The 20,396-nt window shown below is 51.3% G+C and overlaps 1 protein-coding gene across 8 annotated transcripts in view; it reads right to left on the bottom strand.

Annotated features, from left to right (window-relative positions):
* Positions 1–20,396, bottom strand: part of TNK2 (tyrosine kinase non receptor 2) — a 108,633-nt gene that overhangs the window by 66,231 nt on the left and 22,006 nt on the right. For 2 of the 8 annotated variants that reach the window (XM_083441961.1, XM_083441962.1), the window contains exon 1: positions 13,501–14,077. The exons of 4 other annotated variants lie outside the window; for them this stretch is intronic. In XM_083441961.1, coding sequence (XP_083298087.1) covers positions 13,501–13,629 — 129 coding nt within the window. In that variant the 5' untranslated portion in view covers positions 13,630–14,077. Of the gene's footprint in view, positions 1–711; positions 1,389–13,500; positions 14,078–20,396 lie in introns of those variants that run through there. 2 more of the 8 variants (XM_083441963.1, XM_083441965.1) reach the window with 2 other exon arrangements.

Genomic DNA, 20,396 nt, shown 5'->3' with positions numbered 1-20,396 from the left:
TGGCATGCAGCAAAAGGGAACCCCTTTTTGCCAACAAAATTCAGAAGAGCAAAAAGCTGGAACTTGGAAAGGAAGGACTGCGAAGAGCCGCCGCGTCTGTGTTGATGTCACACGAATTAGGACCACTGTTTCCCCCTCGCAACGCTGCAGAGATGGGAAATTTCCCTGTGAGTTTACGGTTCAGAAAGGATTTAAAAGCCGGGTCCCTTTTGTCCAGATTCTGACACCGCGCCACTGCTGCAGGGTTTATGCAATGTGCTGGGCCAGTCACATGTGAGGATGCACAGACCCAGGTTGGTTTTGCTTGCACCAGTCCCTACATCAGTCTCTAGCCCTACGCGGACGGTGCTTTCTCATGAGGATCCCTAGACCAGGGGTGGCTACCTTTTGGGGCCCCTGGTGTTGCTGAACTCCAGCTCCTGCCACCCCAGAATACTGGCCCTGCTGCCTGCTGGAAGGCCGCAAGTTCCCTACCCAGCCTCCTACCCCAAAGTAAAGCAGGACTATCCTTGCTTCAGCTTCCCGGAGATGGACCTTTGTAACCCCGACCATAGCGTGGCAGAACGGTGCCTACAGAGCAAGCAGCTAAAGAGGTGGCTCTAATAAGCCAGCCAGGCTGCGCGCTCGCAGCAGGGGAAGACCAACGCCGAAAGGGAGAGGAGGCAGGGGATTTCCTCGTTGCAAACGGGTCTGCGCGCATCGTTCTCTTACCGTGTACATGCGGAAGCGGGCCAGGAATGGGAAGGAGCGGCGCAGAGCCTCAAAGCGCCGCATCTCTGCTACCCAGAGGGGATGCTCTCTGACAGCCTTCCTCCTGTCTTGATATGACCAACGCACCTTTGGGAAAGGGACCCACAACAAGAGGATCCTTGCACTGTCAGCGGCTAGCAAAAGTCCCCCAAACCACCAGAGTTGCAGCACAATCCAACCAAGGCTTACTCCATTGGAGGGCAAAGGAATCCATCAATCCGGGTTCCTCAAAATGCTTCAGGGGACACTTGTATGCGCCCAAGGAGAAATCTGGAGGTTTTCTGTGGATGACGGAGATTGATGCAGTCCCAGGCAGTCAATTTCAGAGGCGCCTGACCTTTTGGGGGGAGGCATCCTCCCCGCTGCCTCGGTGTCTCCCCAGGAAAAACCAAGCGGAGACTTCAGCAAGGGTCGTAGGTGTCAAAACTGCCTGTGCCGGCCTGCCTGAAATCTCCATGCTCAGCTTCTGATGCTAAGAAGAGGCAGCAAACCAGCTCAGGCTCCAACTTCCCAGCATCCGAAAGTTATCCGAATCCTGACAGGTCTGGGATCTGGGTTCCTCTGGGCAGCCGGGGCAGGAGAGAGCTTGTTGTGCAGCTCTCCACAACAGGACACTGTTGAGTCTGGTGCGCGCTGCGCCAGCAATCGCGCCTGCTTGTTTTCTTTCTCCTCTCCTCCCCTTTCCTCCTCTCTGGCCGGTCCCAAGGGAATCTCTCCCTCGCCTGCCCGCTAGCCTGGAACAGAGACTCTATGGTATTCGCAGGGAACGCAGTTTGACCGGCTGCCAAGAGGTCAGCTTTAACTGTGGGCTGGAGAGGCAATTTCCTGTGGGCCTCTGCCTGGGATTTCAAATCGCTTCTCAGGCTCTCCTCCAGCCGTCTGGCTCAGACCTTGCTGGCAGACCTGGCTGGCCAGGGAGCATCCTGGGGTACCCAGGGTTCCCGGCAACATTATCACAGAATTGCGGAGATGCCAGGAACCCCCAAGGGACATCTAGTCCAACCCCCTGCAATGCAGGAATCACAGCTAAAGAATCCCTGGCAGATGGTTATCCAAGCTGTTTAAAAACATCCAATGATGGAGAGTCCAACACTTTTCGAGGGAGTCTGCTCCACAGTCAGACGGCTCTCACCATCTGAAAGTTCTTCCTTATGTTGAGTCAGAATCTCCTTTCTCGTTTCTGAATCTGTCAGTTTGAGTCCTGTCATCCGGAGCAGGAGAAAACAAGCTTGCTCCCTTTCCCATGTGGCTGTCCTTCCACAGAGCCTAGGGCTTGCCGATCAGAAGGTTGGCGGTTCGAATCCCCACGACGGGGTGAGCTCCCATTGCTCAGTCCCTGCTCCTGCCAACCTAGCAGTTCGAAAGGACGTCAAAGTGCAAGTAGATAAATAGGTACAGCTCTGGCGGGAAGGTAAACGGCGTTTCCGTGCGCTGCTCTGGTTTGCCAGAAGCGGCTTAGTCCTGCTGGCCACATGACCCGGAAGCTGTATGCCGGCTCCCTCGGCCAATAAAGCGAGATGACCGCCGCAACCCCAGAGTCGGTCACGACTGGACTTAACTGTCATGGGTCCCTTTACTTATCATATCTTCAAATACAGTGGACGCTCGGGTTGCGAACATGATCCATGCGCGTTCGCAACCCGCAGCGGTGCATCTGCGCATGCGCTGGTTGCAATTCAGCGCTTCTGCACATGCACAAAGCACAATTTAGCACTTCTGCGCATGCGCGCCTGCCGAAACGCAGAAGTAACCCGTGCCGGTGCTTCCGGGTTTTGGCGGGTGCGTAACCTGAAAAAACGCAACCTGAAGCGGCTGTAACCCAAGGTATGACTGTATCTGAATTCTCAGTCTTCTTTTCTCCAGGCCAAACGCCCCCAGTTCCCTCAACCGTTCCTCATACGGCTTCATTTCCAGACCCTTGATCATCTTGGCCCCCCTCCTTTGCACACATTCTACCTTCTGTGATTCCCAGAACTGGACAAAAATGGAGAAGCGTGCTTCAGTGTCCTAATTTGCAGTTAACGCTTTCCTTGATGTCAAATCTGGGGCTGATGCAAAAATGTCAGTCTTTGTTTTTCCTCTCCTACTCCCGTGTGTACAACCCCCCCCCCCAAAAAAAAAACCCCACCTAATTTGAGCCTGGAGCATAAGAAAGTGCCAAACCGGGTGGAATGTCCTCAGCGGCAAAAACCACTATTTACAGGGGATAATTTGACGGCAGGCCTGGAAAAACGCTGGAGATGCGAAAGACCTGGAACTACAGGAAACAGCGAAGTCGCCTCCTCTGCAAAACTGCTTCCCAAGCCTGCTCAGGGGAATGATGTGGGAAGGGTCTCATCCTGCCCCGAAGCCCCCTTGGGCCTGCTGGGGATGGGGCAGAGCCCTTCCTTTAAGGCTTCCCAGCCTGTGCACCTGACAGATGGCTGGCGGGGAGGCTGCGGGGGGAGGCGAAGGAGCAGGGAGCTTCCTCCAGCGCTAGGGTCTTGTCCCTCGTCCAAGCGGGGAGGAAAACAGGAGGAAAACAGTGCGACCTTTGCGATGCCCTGGCTCCTTAACACTGCTTTCTTGTCTTCCAGCACATCCCCAAGGAGAACAGCTGGCCGGATCTGGAGCTAAACATTTTCTCTGCAGAGGGATGCTGAAGGCGTGAGGAGGGAGAGAAACAACAGGTTTCGGTTTTTTCCGGGTGGGGGGGTTTAGCAAAATCCCGGGGTAATGGGAGGCTTGACTTCCTGTTTACGAATTCGCCTGGAACAATTCCCACACTTTCAAGGCAGTTAACAATAATAATAAAAAGCACCATTTGAAGCTTCACACTTTCAAAAAAAAGTATGCATTTTTGTTGAAAAGGGGATGGGGGGGGGGGGAAGCCATGCAGAAAGACCGAGAGGAAAGCTTATTTTTGCAGCTGGCTTCAGATCAAATTGCAGACTTGCAGAGAATCCGTAGGCTGCCTTCCTCTCTTTTGCAGGGAAGGAAGCGCAACACGGGTCACGAAGGGCCAAAAGCAAAATAGCAGGTGCAACCAGGTGCCTGCAGTGGAAAGAGCTCCAGGCGACTCGAGACAGCGAGCCAAGCCGCAAGCAGCTAGGGAGGACCACCCCCTGACCGTCTCCTCTGTTCCTTAGCCATAGAATCATAGAATCATAGAATCATAGAGTTGGAAGAGACCACAAGGGCCATCGAGTCCAACCCCCTGCCAAGCAGGAAACACCATCAGAGCACTCCTGACATATGGTTGTCAAGCCTCTGCTTAAAGACCTCCAAAGAAGGAGACTCCACCACACTCCTTGGCAGCACATTCCACTGTCGAACAGCTCTTACTGTCAGGAAGTTCTTCCTAATGTTGAGGTGGAATCTTCTTTCTTGTAGTTTGGATCCATTGCTCCGTGTCCGCTTCTCTGGAGCAGCAGAAAACAACCTTTCTCCCTCCTCTATGTGACATCCTTTTATATATTTGAACATGGCTATCATATCACCCCTTAACCTCCTCTTCTCCAGGCTAAACATGCCCAGCTCCCTTAGCCGTTCCTCATAAGGCATCGTTTCCAGGCCTTTGACCATTTTGGTTGCCCTCCTCTGGACACGTTCCAGTTTGTCAGTGTCCTTCTTGAACTGTGGTGCCCAGAACTGGACAGTTTGAGGATGAATCAGGGAGTCCTTACTGACCCCAAAACTGGACTAGGAATGTAAGAAGCACTGTGCCACATCGGATGGAGGGTTCATTGGCTGCAGCCAGGTGCTTCCAGGAAGATCGCAAGCAAAGTGCAAAGGCAGCCAGCAAATCTCTGCTGCTCCTTCTCCGTAGCTCAGGTCTCGGGTTCAATCGCAAGCAACCTCAGTTGAAAAGGAATCTCAGGCAGAAGATCTGGCAAAGATCTCTCCTCGAAACTCTGGGAGTAGCAGGAAACTGTCTCATACTCCACACCCATAAGAAATCCATCTTGGCAGCATCTACACTTTGGAACTCCCTGCCACTTGATACCAGGCTGGCGCCTTCACTGTACCCTTTTCGGCACCTGCTAAAGACATTTATGTTTCGACACGCCTACCCAGGTATCCAGAACGCTGGTGTGCTTTTAGCTTATTACTTTTTTTTTTTTTGAACATTTTAATTGCTTTTATTAATAATTTCATTGTCTCATTTTTTTTATTTTATTTTTTGCAAGCTGCTTTGAGGGCGCTTTGAAACAATCAAGGGGTAGAGAGGTTTTATTAAGTAAATAAATCATGCCGAAATATTGGTCCGTCAACCTCAGGATTTTCCTACATCAAAGATGGAGAACCCGAGGGCCATGTTCTCTTCTGGGGAGCCTGCCAGGGGCCACATGGAAGGGTGGGCTGAGCCAGAGACAAAAGTGGCCAGAGCCATCTTTCCCTTTGCGCAGCGGGGATGAAAACACACACACAGAAGGGGCATTGCCAGAGTCTGCCTGTGTCCTAGGGACTGGCAGCAACTGCCCTGGCATTCAAACAGGGGCCTCATCCATTCCGAACTGGAGATGTAGCAGAATGAACCTATTTATTATTTCTTTGTTAAATTTATACCCTGCCCTACACCCAAAGATCTCGGAGACGTTCACAAGAGCACAGAATAAATAGTTAAAGCAAAACAGAATAATGACCACCACATCCTCGCAAACAAATTTGAAAGGTCCTGGAATATTAATCAGTGAAAGGCATGGTCATCATAGAATTGTAGAGTTGGAAGGGACCCTGAGGGTCATCTAGTCCAACCCCCTGCTATGCAGGAATTTGCAGTTGTCCCATATGGGAATCAAACCCACAACCTTGGAATTATCAGCATCACGCTCTAACCAACTGAGCTATCCAGGCTGAAGAGGGACGTTTTCACCCGGCGTCTAAAAATATATAACGTGGGTGCCAGGCAAACCTCCCTGGGGAGAGCAGCCCACAAATGGGGAGCCACTGCAGAAAAGGTCCCGCTCTCGTGTTGCCGCCTTCCAGATGTCTAGTGAAGGAGGCACACAAAGAAGGACCTCGGATAATGATCCTAGTGCCCGGGTCAGTTCATACGGGGACAGGCGCTCCTTGAGGTATTGCGGTCCTGAGCTGTTTAAGGCTTTATAGGTCAAAACCAGCACTTTGAATTGGACCTGGAAACTAATGGGCAGCCAGTGGAGCTGAGCCAGGGTAATATGTGCAAACCGTCTTGCCCCGGCGACAATTTGGCTGCCAAATTCTGCACCAGCTGATGTTTCCAAATAATGTGCTGCAGTCATCTAACCTAGAGGTTACAAGAGCATAGGCAAAGCGGCCCTTGGGAGAGATGCTGCCAGCCAGAAGAGGCTGCAATAGGCTCTATGGGCCAGTGGCCTAGCTCTGTATCGAATGTCTTCATCCAGAACGCAAAGGCTTCCTATATCTACCATCTGTTGCCAGACCTCTCCTCCTCTGTAGACTTCTTTAATCCCATTTTCAAGCCGGAGTCTGCTGCCACATCTGGTGACAGCAAACCCCGCCGTTTAAGTGTGTCGTGCGAAGAAGTACTCTCCCACACGTGTCCTGAATCCGTGCCACGACTCAGTTTTCCCTCCCTCTAATTTTTTGCAGCCTCCCGTGCCTCCGAGAAGAGTCAGGGGGGAGGATTCTTCGTGTGGGGCTTAATTCAAGCCAGAATTCTTGCAGCGCTCAGCCCCACAAACATTTCTGAAGAAGGCTGCGGAACTGTGCCAGAAGCAGGGAACAGGGCAGAGGAAGTCCTTGCCCCAAACTCTTGCCCCCTTTCGCCCAAATATGCAGAACCGTCCTTGCAAAGGCCCGTCGCTCAGCGGGAGACCGTGTGCTTGGCATGCAGAAGGCTCCCAGCTTCGATCCCCGGCGGCATAGGTAGCTAAGAAAAGACTCCCTGTAGAGCTGGCAAATAGAAGGGGAAGAAATGGAGGCAGTAAGAGATTTTACTTTCTTGGGCTCCATGATCACTGCAGATGGTGACAGCAGTCACGAAATTAAAAGACGCCTGCTTCTTGGGAGAAAAGCAATGGAAAACCTAGACAGCATCTTATAAAGCAGAGACATCACCTTGCCAACAAAGGTCCGTATAGTTAAAGCCATGGTTTTCCAGGTAGTGATGTATGGAAGTGAGAGCTGGACCATAAAGAAGGCTGATCGCCAAAGAATGGATGCTTTTGAATTCTGGTGCTGGAGGAGACTCATGAGAGTCCCATGGACTGCAAGAAGATCAAACCTCTCCATTCTGAAGGAAATCAGCCCTGAGTGCTCACTGGAAGGACAGATCCTGAAGCTGAGGCTCCAAGACTTTGGCCCCCTCATGAGAAGAGAAGACTCCCTGGAAAAGACCCTGATGTTGGGAAAGATGGAGGGCGCAAGGAGAAGGGGACGACAGAGGACGAGATGGTGGGACAGTGTTTTCGAAGCTACCATCATGAGTTTGACCAAACTGCGGGAGGCAGTGGAAGACAGGAGTGCCTGGCGTGCTCTGGTCCATGGGGTTACGAAGAGTCGGACACGACTAAACAACAACAACAAGAGCTGCTGCCAGCCAGTGCAAGCAGCACTGAAGTTGTTGGGCCAATGGCCCATCTCAATATCAGTCTCTTTGCCTTTTCTAAGATACTGCTTTGGGCTCCTACCAGGAATGAATTGGCCAGAGAGGAAGGGGAATCAGCCTTGTGAGAAGTTTAAGATGTGCAGCCAGAAGTGGATGGGTTGTTATTAAAAATCATCACGATTAAGGTCCCCTCTAAATGACCTTTTTATTGTGCAGCCATGACGACAGCCAACATGGTGCAGCAGTTATGACCGTCAGACCAGGACCTGGGAGAGACCAGGGTTCAAATCTCCACTCAGCCATGGAGCTCACTGGGTGACCTTGGGGCAGTCAAACGCTCTCAGGCCAGTCTACCTCGCAGGGCGGTTGTGGAGATTCAATGAGGAGCAGGAGAACCATGTGGCCACCTTATTTATTTACTCCATTTACATCCACTCCAAAGGGCTCCTCATTTATGCAGCACTCCCCCTCCTCATTTAATACAACAACCCTGTGAGGTAGGTTAGGCTGAGAGGCAGTGACCAATACCAGAGGTCACCCAGGGAGTTTTGTGGCTGGGTGGGGAACTGAGCTCCTGGAGGAGAAAGGTGGGATTAAAACGCAATAAAGAAATAACCAAATGATCTGTGCTCATCCCGGCAGTTTTCTACATGATTCAACTTTCAGTACTGCTTCCACCTACCAAAGTTTCAGGCAGGACACACCAATCTGCGTCCGTTCCGAAACTTGCTGCTGAAATCCTGTAACCTTTCACACCCCAAGTGTTTTGGAGGGGGGGGGGAGGAAGGTTGTCCCACTTTTGTAGCAGTTAGGGTCCCCCCCCCCCCCGCTTCCAGGTGGCAATGCCGCAATTAATATTGAGAAAGAATCAATTTAGGGAATTGTTTAGGGAAGCTTTTAATGTTTGATGTATTACTGTATTTTAATATTTGGTTGGAAGCTGCCCAGAGTGGCTGGGGAATAAATAAATAAATATTATTATTATTATTATTATTATTATTATTATTATCATCACCATCATCATCATCATCATCACAGAACAACTAATAATAATTAATAATATAACAGTAACAAACTATTTTTGCATCTGCCGCCATTCTGCATTAAGGCAGGCTGGCAGTGGCACGCTTTGTGATTAAAAATCACAAATCATGCAACCATCTACAGGCTGCGTCTTTCTCAGCACTGGCCCCCTGCTCATAATTGTCATTATTATTATTTATTGCATTTATATCCCACACATTGATATGCATGGTTCTCCTCCTCCTCAATTAATCCCCAGAGCAATCCTGCCAGGTGGGGCAGGCTGAGAGTGACCGACCATCCCAAGATCCTCTAGTAAGTTTCATGGCCAAGTGAGAATTCGAATCTGGGTCTCCCGGGTCCTAGTCCGACATTCAACGCCAGCCACGGGCTCTGATCCTCCCTCGCAATTCCTTAATTTGCAGGAAGAACGATCAGAGCATCACAAATGGAGTTTCTCCTTTCGCAAGAGCAAATCAACGCCTTAAATAATGCATTGCTAATGGAGTTTGATCTTTTGCAAGAGCAAGAGAAACAAAAGGCGCTGAGACATTCGCTGCCTGGTTTTCCATGCTAAAAGCTAGAGAGTTGCTCTTGAAATCTCAAAGAAATAAATAAATCTGAAATGGCCAGGATGGCTAGGTTCTGTTCTAGAGTTCGTCCTGAATGGGCAAAGGGAAATCTGCGCATGTGCAGAGTTTGAGAGAATGAACAAGTCTTACACTGTGCACAATTACAAAGTGATGAGGCTGGTTCAATGGCACGTGCAGTAACAATTAGCACTGACCTGATTTGCATATAGAAAAGCAGAGACATCACCTTGCCAACAAAGGTCCGTATAGTTAAAGCTATGGTTTTCCCAGTAGTGATGTATGGAAGTGAGAGCTGGACCATAAAGAAGGCTGATCACTGAAGAATGGATGCTTTTGAATTCTGGTGCTGGAGGAGACTCTTGAGAGTCCCATGGACTGCAAGAAGATCAAACCTCTCCATTCTGAAGGAAATCAGCCCTGAGTGCTCACTGGAAGGACAGATCCTGAAGCTGAGGCTCCAAGACTTTGGCCACCTCATGAGAAGAGAAGACTCCCTCAAAAAGACCCTCATGTTGGGAAAGATGGAGGGCACAAGGTGAAGGGGACGACAGAGGACGAGATGGTGGGACAGTGTTCTCGAAGCAACCAGCATGAGTATGACCAAACTGTGGGAGGCAGTGGAAGACAGGAGGGCCTGGCGTGCTCTGGTCCAGGGGGTCACGAAGAGTCGGGCACAACTAAATGACTAAACAACAACAAACCCACAGTTGTGGAATCGCAGAATCCAGAGGCCGTCTCCACCAAGAGGACACCATGTCCATGCAGAGCAAATCAGCTGAGTCACATTTCGATGCCCTCCTCGCCCCTGGCACCACCTGGCAAACACCCCCTGGTGGAGACCACCAAATCCACCAGGACTTGCTCAGCATAGATGGCCCCCTCCTTCCCAGTAACAGAGACAGGGCATGAACCAGTAAGAAACTCCCGTGCCTGAGCCCCAGCAATCCAGAGCTGAACGAGAAGAGCAGGCAGTTCGGCCTCTGAGGTCTGATCCGTTTGTGTCCCAGGCTGCCCCCCACATCAGTGCCTGCTTTCTGAGCCCCCCGAGGCCACTGACCCACCTTGTCCCCCTCCAGGGCCGGGCCACCTCTGCCACCAACCAATCTAGCTGAAGGAACAGATTCTCTCAACCCCAAACACAACCATCGACGAGATCTGGATTAGCGAGACAGGCTTTCTTTTTAAAAAAGGCATCTGAGAGCAAAACGGGGAAAGGTGAAAATCAAAGACACGCACCCCTCCTCTCCGTTTTATAGGACTATGTCTACTTACCTGCATGTGGCCCCTATCCAAAATGCACTTTCTGTCTCCATTGCCCTTGCTGAACATCAACAGCACGGCCATTTCCCCTCTGATCGTCAAGCCCTTTGGAATCTGGACGGTCCTGTTCCCCCCCAACAGATCTGTTTACACTTCTTCTAAAAAGACAATCCGGACTAACCAGCCCACATGTCCGCTTTGGGGCTGCGTTCTTCTGTTGAGTCAGTCGGGATTGCCAAAGGTACGTGCCTGACCCCTTGGCCTTGGACTGAGCACAGGAACCTGTCCCTGCTCCCTCCAGACCAGTGTTGCCTGCTCGGACTGGAAGCAGCTCCCCAGGGCTTAAAGCCAAGTGTGTGTGTGTGAGAGAGAAAGGAGCCGGAGCCTTCCGGACTACAACACCCATAATTCCCTGAGACATTGTTCATGCTGCCTGGGAATTATGGGAGTTGGGGTCCAACAACATCTGGAGGGCATCTGGTTCCACACCAGGTTTTTCCACCTCTGCTACCCAAGAGCTGTTTAAACTGCAGAGTCCAGGGATTGAATCACAAGAATTGTCAGGGTGGAAGGGACCCCGAGGGTCATCTAGCCCAACCCCCCGGAACAGAGCCCTTTCCATCGCCCTGGCATAATTGCAAACTAAACAGAGTTCCTCTGGGCAAATTTGGATCCGGATCCAATTCTTTTTCAAAAGCAGGATTTCACACCACCTAGAGTCCGCGGCTGCAAATTCAGGTGCAGAGAGAAAGCACAAGAGAGGAGGAGGGATGTGCGGCTGAAAGGATGCAAAACCGAATGCAGCTGTGCACAAGGAGATGATGATGATGATAATAAATAATAATAATAATAATAATAATAATAATAATAATTTATTATACTCCACCCATCTGGCTGGCTTTCCCCAGCCGCTCTGGGCAGCTTCCAACAGAACACTAAAATACAATAACCTATTAAACATTAAAAGCTTCCCTAAACAGGGCTGCCTTCAGATGTCTTCTAAAAGTTTGGTAGTTATTTTTCTCTTTGACATCTGGTGGGAGGGCATTTCATAGGGCGGGGGCCACCACCGAGGAGGCCCTCTGCCTGGTTCCCTGTAACTTGGCTTCTCGCAGGGAGGGAACCGCCAGACAAGGCTCAGTGATGTGGGGAAGCATGGGGGGGAAATCTGTGAAAGTATTTTTAATGTTTCATTTATTGTTTATGACTAATGTCGTTACGTTGCAGGAGGGGTGGTTTTTCATGTTGTGAGCCACCTTGAGTATGGTCTGAACTGCGGACAGGTGTCATGCAAATAAAATCAGGATCTATACGGATGAAAGGTAGATTTTAAATTGTTTTATCAACCAGCTCCTGTAACTCAATCACAGGAGTGCCACTAAAAAGGTGCGTAAATATTATCAATGTCTATACCAGTCTTTCCCAACCTGGTGTCTTCAAAACATCTTGAACTACAGCTGTGCTGACTGATTTGGGAACTGTATCCCAAAACATCTGGCTGGCCCCCGGTTGGGGAAGACACATCTGCAGATCATCATCGTTTTATTTATTCCATTGCATTTATATCCCACCTTTTTCTCCTCCAGGGAGCTCAGGGTGGCACGCATGATGCATGGGCCATGCGGACGCCCTCAGCAGGCTACAACATCTAGATCAAGGGAAGTAATAGTGCCACTGTATTCTGCTCTGGTCAGACCTCACCTGGAGTACTGTGTCCAGTTCTGGGCACCACAGTTCAAGAAGGACACTGACAAACTGGAACGTGTCCAGAGGAGGGCAACCAAAATGGTCCAAGGCCTGGAAACGATGCCTTATGAGGAACGGCTAAGGGAGCTGGGCATGTTTAGCCTGGAGAAGAGGAGGTTAAGGGGTGATATGATAGCCATGTTCAAATATATAAAAGGGTGTCACATAGAGGAGGGAGAAAGGTTGTTTTCTGCTGCTCCAGAGAAGCGGACACGGAGCAATGGATCCAAACTACAAGAAAGAAGATTCCACCTAAACATGAGGAAGAACTTCCTGACAGTAAGAGCTGTTCGACAGTGGGATTTGCTGCCAAGGAGTGTGGTGGAGTCTCCTTCTTTGGAGGTCTTTAAGCAGAGGCTTGACAACCATATGTCAGGAGTGCTCTGGTGGTGTTTCCTGCTTGGCAGGGGGTTGGACTCGATGGCCCTTGTGGTCTCTTCCAAATCTATGATTCTATGATTCTCCCCCTCCTCATTTAATCCTCACGACACCCCTGTGAGGTAGGCCAGGATGAGAGGCCGTCACTGCCCACCTCCCGATCACCCAGTGAACTTTGTGTCTGAACCCTGCTCTCCCAGCTCCGAGTCCAACGCTCTAACACCACACATTTAAAGCCTGTGATACCACTTGAAATAGTCATGGCTTCCCCCAAAGACCTTTGGGAGTTGTAGTTTGTAAAGGGTGCAAAGTCTAGATAGGAGGCCTCTATTCCCCTCACAATTCCCAGAGCGGTTTTGCAGCCAGTCCTTCTTCTCAGAATACAATCTGAATCATTGAGAGAGTGTTGGGAGGATGGAAAACGAGGCAGGAGGGAATAACAGAGGGTGAATATGAGTAAATGCATTTACACATGCTTCACTTCAGTAGTGGGAAGGATTAAGGCTGAGTCTTCACAAATGTCTTTGAAGGAAGGACTGGGGGCTGAGGGAATTGGCACTCTGTGGCAGTGGCGTAGCGTGGGGGGTGCAGGGGGGGCCAGCCGCACCGGGCGCAACATCTGGGGGTTAGGGGGCGCAACTCCACGGGTTAGGGGGCGCAAATTACTTGCCTTGCCCCGGGTGCTGACAACCCACGCTACGCCACTGCTCTGTGGTCCCTGTAAATTTATTTAGCTGACTTTTTAATGTGGCGATATGGTTGCGGGCCGCTCTGAGACCTTAAGGGGAATGGCAGATTGGGCGAAGGGCTGATTAAAAGTCAATAATAATAATAATAATAATAATAATAATATCACAATAGTAGTAATTCCTGGGAGACAGCTACAAATGTACAGGGCACTAAGGGGGAGAGATATCAGCCTGCAACATGGCTGGGGGGGGCACTGGAACCCCCATACCTGCAGCCCCTTCCAAATATAAGCAGGAATCCCTAAATGGGGAGCCCTTTCATTTCTGGAAGAAAAAAAAATAAAGAGTGGCGCTGGGGCTTCCCCCTTGCAGAGCCGAATGGGGAGGGAAATCCAAGCCCCCCCCATAACCTTCGCACTCCCCCCAACCCATCCGTCAGATCCTGACACCCCACAGGGGTGAATTGGGGGTGGCATAGGAACCCCTCTCTCCTCCAGCACCCCCCTTTCCTTGCCAAAGCCATACTGACCCTCTGTCCTGGCACCACCAGCAGGTCCGGCCTGGGCGCCCGAGGCTGGGGTTCTGGGGCTGCCGCGATCCCCTCCGCCTCTTCGTCCTCCCCAGTCGACAGCCGCTGGTAATCCGACTTCTCCCCCATGGCTGAGCTGAGCTGTGCCAAATCCGGAGGCCGGATCCTGGCCGAGAGAGCCAGGCGTGCTGTGCCGCAGTCCCAGAATGCGAGGAGACCGGCCCCACCTCACCTGGCTGAGGGATCAGGGGGCCATCTTAGCCTCCGGTCAGGAGTGAGTCAGCCCTTGCCAGAGGTGGGTGGCAGGAGGATTCTCCTGGAGGTCTCAGGCATCCCGCTGGCGGACCCCCTCCCTCCTGTGCCTGCATCCCGTCGCCATGGCGAGAGAGAGATGGAGGGAGGCCTCTCAGAGAGGATGCTGTGATGCTCCCAGCTTAATGCTATGTGGCGGATTGTGGGAGGGAGGGAGGATTCCTGGCAAAGAGGCGAAGATTCGGAAGAGTCAGCCGTCCTTTTTCCAGGCAACTGGGCAAGGAGGGAGGTGATGGAGGAAACTGGTCTCTTAAAATCCAGCCCTGGTGCGAAAGCAAGGTGGCACAGAAAGGACGGGGCAGCGATGCTGCTCAGAATAGAAACCAGGAGCAGCCCCCACCTCACCCCACACATCTCCTGCCTGCAGCTGTGCTCTCCCCCTCCCCTTGCAGTGGCTGCATCTCCCCCTCCCCTTCCCCTGGCGATCCAATCAGCAAGGAGCCAGAGAGGGAGAGGGGCTTTTTCCAGCTCACACCACCTGGCCCAGCTGCGTTCTTCAAAGGGGGGGGGGGGTTGGGGAGTACAAAGGGGGCTTCATCTGCCTCAATCAGGCTTTGGCAACCTGGCACGCTCCCTCCGGCCCCACGGAGGACGGAATGTCTTCTCTCACTCATTCATGGCCTTATCATCCTCTTAAGCAAAAGCCCAAGAAAATAGTGGCCATCAATGCCTCTTGACAGAGAAAATTCCTCTTTCTCTCTCTGTCTCTCTCTCTCTCTCTCTGTGTGTGTGTGTGTGTGTGTTTGTGTAGAAGACCAGCTGGAAGTTGTGCAGAGGAGGGCAGCCAAGATGATCAAGGGTCTGCAAACCAAGCCGTATGAGGAACGGTTGAAGGAGCTGGGTATGTTTAGCCTAGAGGAGACTGAGATGAGATATGAGTAAAAGGTAAAGGGACCCCTGACAATTAGGTCCAGTCGTGACCGACTCTGGGGTTGTGGTGCTCATCTCGCTTTATTGGCCGAGGGAGCCGGCGTACAGCTTCCGGGTCATGTGGCCAGCAGGACTAAGCCGCTTCTGGCGAACCAGAGCAGCGCACAGAAACGCCGTTTACCTTCCCGCCGGAGCAGTACCTATTTATCTACTTGCACTTTGACGTACTTTTGAACTGCTAGGTGGGCAGGAGCTGGGACCGAGCAACGGGAGCTCACCCCATCATGGGGATTTGAACCGCCAACCTTCTGACTGGCAAGTCTTAGGCTCTGTGGTTTAACCCACAGCACCATCTTCAAATATATCAAGGGCTACTGCATGAAAGATGGAGCAAGCCTTTCTCCTGCATCAAGGGTAGGACTCGGACCCATGGCTTCAAGTTAGCAAGAAAGGAGATTCCGACAAAACATCAGGAAGTACCTTCTGAGGGCAAGAGCCGTTTGACAGTGGAACGGTCTCCCTTGGGAGGTGGTTGGAGGTTTTTAAGCAGAGGTTGGGTGGCCATCTGTCATGGATGCTTTAGCTGAGATTCCTGCATTGCAGGGGGGTGGACCAGATGACCCCTGGAGGTCCCTTCCAACTCTACAATTCTATGATTCTATGAAGAGTCTTCTTCTGTCTTGAATCTCCCATTCAATGACCTCCACTGGGTTCTAGTATTATGAGAGAGGGAGGAAAAAACACCTCTCTGTCCACTTCCAACATACCAGGCATGGTCTGGGACAATCACGTCCTGCTTGAGGGCATCTTCCTTGAGAACAGGATGCTGGACCAGACTGGGCATGGGCCTGATCCAGCAGATGCTTTTATGATAAGAGAGGCTGACTTTGCACGCTGCGTGCACTAGCTGGAAAAGCAGGAACCAGGCCCAAGGAACACTAGGGCCCAAGTCCAAGAGAGGAACATGTGGCTCCCATAAGCCTCAGGCAGCGCAGTCCATAATAATGCCATCTGAAAAAACATCAGTGGAGTGACTCTTAAGAACACAGGAAGAGCTTCAGCTGGATGAGGCCAGTGTCCCACCTAAGGCCACCATCCTGCTCTCACAGTGGCCAACCACATGCCCTCAACGGGAAACCCGCAAGCAGGATTCGACCACAAAGGCACTCTCCCCTTGTTTGGTTTCCAGCAACTTGTATTCAGAAGAATTAATACCTCTGAGCAGGGAGACAAAGCATCGTCACTGTGACTAGCAGCCATCAACAACGCCTCTCCTCCATGAATTTGTCTACTCTTTTAAAGCCATCCTGGTTTGTGGCCACAACAAACTCCTACAAAAGGGAGTTTCCCAAGGCACTGCGTGAATAAGTCCTTTTCTTTTTATCTGTTCCCAATCTTCCAGCTTCATGCTCACCTTGCCAACAAAGGTCCATATAGTTAAAGCCATGGTTTCCCCAGTAGTGATGTATGGAAGTGAGAGCTGGACCATAAAGAAGGCTGATCGCTGAAGAATTGATGCTTTTGATTTATGGTGCTGGAGGAGGCTCTTGAGAGTCCCATGGACTGCAAGAAGATCAAACGCATCCATTCAGAAGGAAATCAGCCCTGAGTGCTCACTGGAAGGACAGATCGTGAAGCTGAGGCTCCAATACTTTGGCCCCCTCATGAGAAGAGATGACTCCCTGGAAAAGGCCCTGGGCACAAGGAGAAGGGGAGGACAGAGGACGAGATGGTGGGACAGTGTTCTCGAAGCTACCAGCATGAGTTTGACCAAACTGCAGGAGGCAGTGGAAGACAGGAGTGCCTGGCGTGCTCTGGTCCAGGCGGACACGAAGAGTCGGGCACAACTAAACGACGACAACAACCTCGGGTTAAGAACTTAATTTGTTCTGGAGGTCCGTTCTTAACCTGAAACTGTTCTTAATCTGAGGCACCACTTTAGCTCATGGGGCCTCCTACTGGCACCGCCGTGCGATTTCTGTTCTCATCCTGAAGCAAAGTTCTTAACCCAAGGTACTCTTTCTGGGTTAGTGGAGCCTGTAACCTGAAGCGTCTGTAACCCGAGGTACCGCTGTACTGCTAGGAGAGCGGAAGAAAAACGGTCCCCCCCCATCCATGCCATTCATAGCATTATGTGCGTCTATCATGTCGCATTAAAAAGTCCCAGGCAATGAGACCTTTCTTCACCCCCTCGGCTCCTACCGTTCTCTTTCCCCGCTTGGAAGAGCAGTAAGAGATTTGTCCGTCCTTGACGAACGTTGTGCGGTGTCTGCTTGCGCCGGCAAAGCATCACTGACTCCAGGTGCTGGCAGGGAACACCTGTGTGCGCATCCAATTCCATGCAGGGCCTCCTCAAAGGTCCCAGATGACAGGCCTGCTCTCCTCCGTCATACCAGAGAGCGCAGCTCATGGGCTGAGGCGGGAAGAGCCCTGAGGCAGCAGACGCGCGAAAGGGGCCCTGCCCACCCACGCCTGTCACCGCACCGGCAGAGCCGGAATCCAGGAAGCACGCCAGGCCCTGGCAGGCGGAAGTGAGGGCTGGAGGGACGGGAAAGCCGCCAGCTCCAGCTCCCAAGCCCCGGAGGAACGAGGAACAGACAAGTGCCGTGGATGAATAAATAAATGAGAAATGTCTGCTCAGTCCTCAGAACATCTTTGTGTGGGAGGGGAAAGCATTCGTGAAATTGCTCTGCTGGACTTGAGGTTTCTCAGCCTGGAATAAATAAACTGGAAGTCAAAGAATCACGGAATTGTAGGGTTGGGGGCAAAACTGTGTTTCATCTAAGGCTGGGATAAGTCACCTTTGGCTTTCCATATAGACTCCAAACCCAGTGATCGTGGTCAGTGGTCCAGCCACAGGTTCCCTGCCATCTTGCCCTACAGTGCTAATCTTCCTCCTTTTTCCATGGCTCCTGCTTCCGTGTCCCTGTTCTGCCATTCTGCTCTATGCAGGGCATTGATTCAGCTTCCCATCCTCCGGAGACCGACTTGTTGTTGTTGTTTAGTCGTGTCCGCCTCTTCGTGACCCCCTGGACCAGAGCACGCCAGGCACTCCTGTCTTCCACTACCTCCAGCAGTTTGGTCAAACTCATGCTGGTAGCTTCGAGAACACTGTCCCACCATCTCGTCCTCTGTCGTCCCCTTCTCCTTGTGCCCTCCATCTTTCCCAACATCAGGGTCTTTTCCAGGGAGTCTTCTCTTCTCATGAGGTAGCCAAAGTCTTGGAGCCTCGGCTTCAGGATCTGTCCTTCCAGTGAGCACTCAGGGCTGATTTCCTCCAGAATGGAGAGGTTTGGTCTTCTTGCAGTCCATGGGACTCTCAAGAGTCTCCTCCAGCACCAGAATTCAAAAGCATCCATTTTTCGGCGATCAGCCTTCTTTATGGTCCAGCTCTCACTTCCATACATCACTACTGGGAAAACCATAGCTTTAACTATACGGACCTTTGTTGGCAAGGTGATGTCTCTGCTTTTTAAGATGCTGTCTAGGTTTGTCATTGCTTTTCTCCCAAGAAGCAGGCGTCTTTTAATTTCATGGCTGCTGTCATCATCTGCAGTGAGCATGGAGCCCAAGAAGGTAAAATCTCTCACTGGCTCCACCGACTAAACCACAACAAATGCTCAGTCTCTGGTCGGCAGCCGCTCCTCCCCAGACCTCAACAGAGGCTCCCCAGTTCAGATTTTCCTTCTCAAACAGAAGTGGGAAACTGAGAGCTGTGCAATGTCAGGACAAGCCAGGCCAGTGACCTCGCCAGAGCTACTACACCTTGGGAGCAGGATGAAGAAAGCAGGTCATGAGCTGACTTCCCCCCAGATCCTCTTCCATGATGCAGAAGGCAACATAACTCTGCACCCTGATGTCACTGAGCATTGCAGACCGTGGCTCAGTGGAAGAGGATGTGCTTTGCACGCAGAAGGTCCCAGGTCCAATTCCTGGCACCTCTAGATGAGGATAAGGGAGACCCAGTTCAAAAACCTGCAGAGCGGCTGCCAGTCAGTGTTGGCAACACTGGGCTGGGTGGACCAACAGTCTGACTCCATATATAAGGCAGTTTCCTCTGCTTCCTATATTCCCTGCCCTGCACTCCATGCTACTGTCTGCCCCTGGCAGTGGGCAGGGAAATGCACATCCAGGAGACATAAAACGGTTAGCACATTTGCAAAGCTAAGCAGGGTCCAGTATGGTTTTGAATTGGATGGGAGACCGCATGTTGAGATCCTGCAATGCAGGGGGTTGGGCTGGATGACCCCCAGGGTCCCTTCCAGCTCCACTATGATTCTATCATTCAGAGCTGCTGCAGACATGACAAAAATCCCTCTTACAAAAGGCCCTTCCATATAGTACTTAAAGTGAGGAATTGTGAGTATCAGCGATTGGAATGTAGAATTTGCATTGTATTTCTTGAGCTCTTTCTGTAAGCAGCCTAGGGATTTCTGTTGAAGTATGAAGTGGCACATGCATGTGTTAAACATACATACATGGAAATGGAAATACGAAAAAAATAATTAAAAGGTTTGCTTCACAGGTGTGAAATGACCATGTCAGAAATTGTATGCGACTACTGTACAGTGGAGGTGGCTCTGTGGGTTAAACCACAGAGCCTAGGACTTGCCGATCAGAAGGTCGGCGGTTTGAATCCCCGCAATGGGGTGAGCTCCCGTTGCTCGGTCCCTGCTCCTGCCAACCGAGCAGTTCAAAAGCACGTCAAAGTGCAAGTAGATAAATAGGTACCGCTCCGGCAGGAAGGTAAACGGCGATTCCGTGCGCTGCTCTGGTTCGCCAGAAGCGGCTTAGTCATGCTGGCCACATGACCCGGAAGCTGTACGCCGGCTCCCTCGGTCAGTAAAGCAAGATGAGCACCGCAACCCCAGAGTCGGCCACGACTGGACCTAATGGTCAGGGGTCCCTTTACCTTTTTACTGTACAGTGGTACCTTGGTTTTCTAACGTAATCTCTTCTGGAAGACCGTTCGAGTCCTGAAACATTTGAAAACCAAAAACTCAATAGCCGACAGCTAGGCCTCAGGATCCTGCACTCAGAGGAAGCTGTGGGGCATGTTCGACTTCCGAGGCGCGTTCAAAAACCGAAGCATTCTGGGTGTACGGCGTTCGATAACCGAAAAGTTCATCAACGGAGACGTTTGAAAACCGAGGTACCACTTTATATGCCTTCTGGTTTCCCACAAGAGGCATCTGGTTCTGAGGACAGGAAGCTGGACTCGATGGGCCATTGGCCTGATCCAGTAGCTGCTTCTCATGTGAGTAATTACCACACCTGACAAGCACGTGGAGATCTGCTTCAAGTGTGTATTCGCACTCTGGCCTCACAGGGCAGGGCTGCTCATTTGTACCTGTTGCAAAACAAACCGTAAAACTCTCTGCTGTCATCACACACATGGCAGGGCATGAGGCTCCTGACATGGGAGCAACAGCTGAGCAGGCCTGCATAATGCAATCTTACTCCGAGTCAGACCATTGGTCCCTCGGTAATGTCTACACTGACCGGCAGAGGCTCTCCAGGAACACAGGAAGCTGCCTTAAACAGAGCCAGACCATTGTTCCATGTAGCTCAGTATTGCCTACACTGACCGGCAGAGGCTCTCCAAGGTTTCAGACCTAGGGGACATTCCCAGCCCGACCTGGAGATCCCAGAGAAGGCCCTGGGGCCTTCAGTAGGTTTCCGAGCACAATTCAAAGTGTTGGTGCTGACCTTGA

This window comes from Podarcis tiliguerta (genome assembly GCF_965153285.1).
Source record: "Podarcis tiliguerta genome assembly, chromosome: 5".
Classification (NCBI taxonomy): Eukaryota; Metazoa; Chordata; class Lepidosauria; order Squamata; family Lacertidae; genus Podarcis; species Podarcis tiliguerta.
The sequence above is the reverse complement of the archived record's forward strand: the minus strand, read 5'-3'. Positions and strand labels throughout refer to the sequence as shown.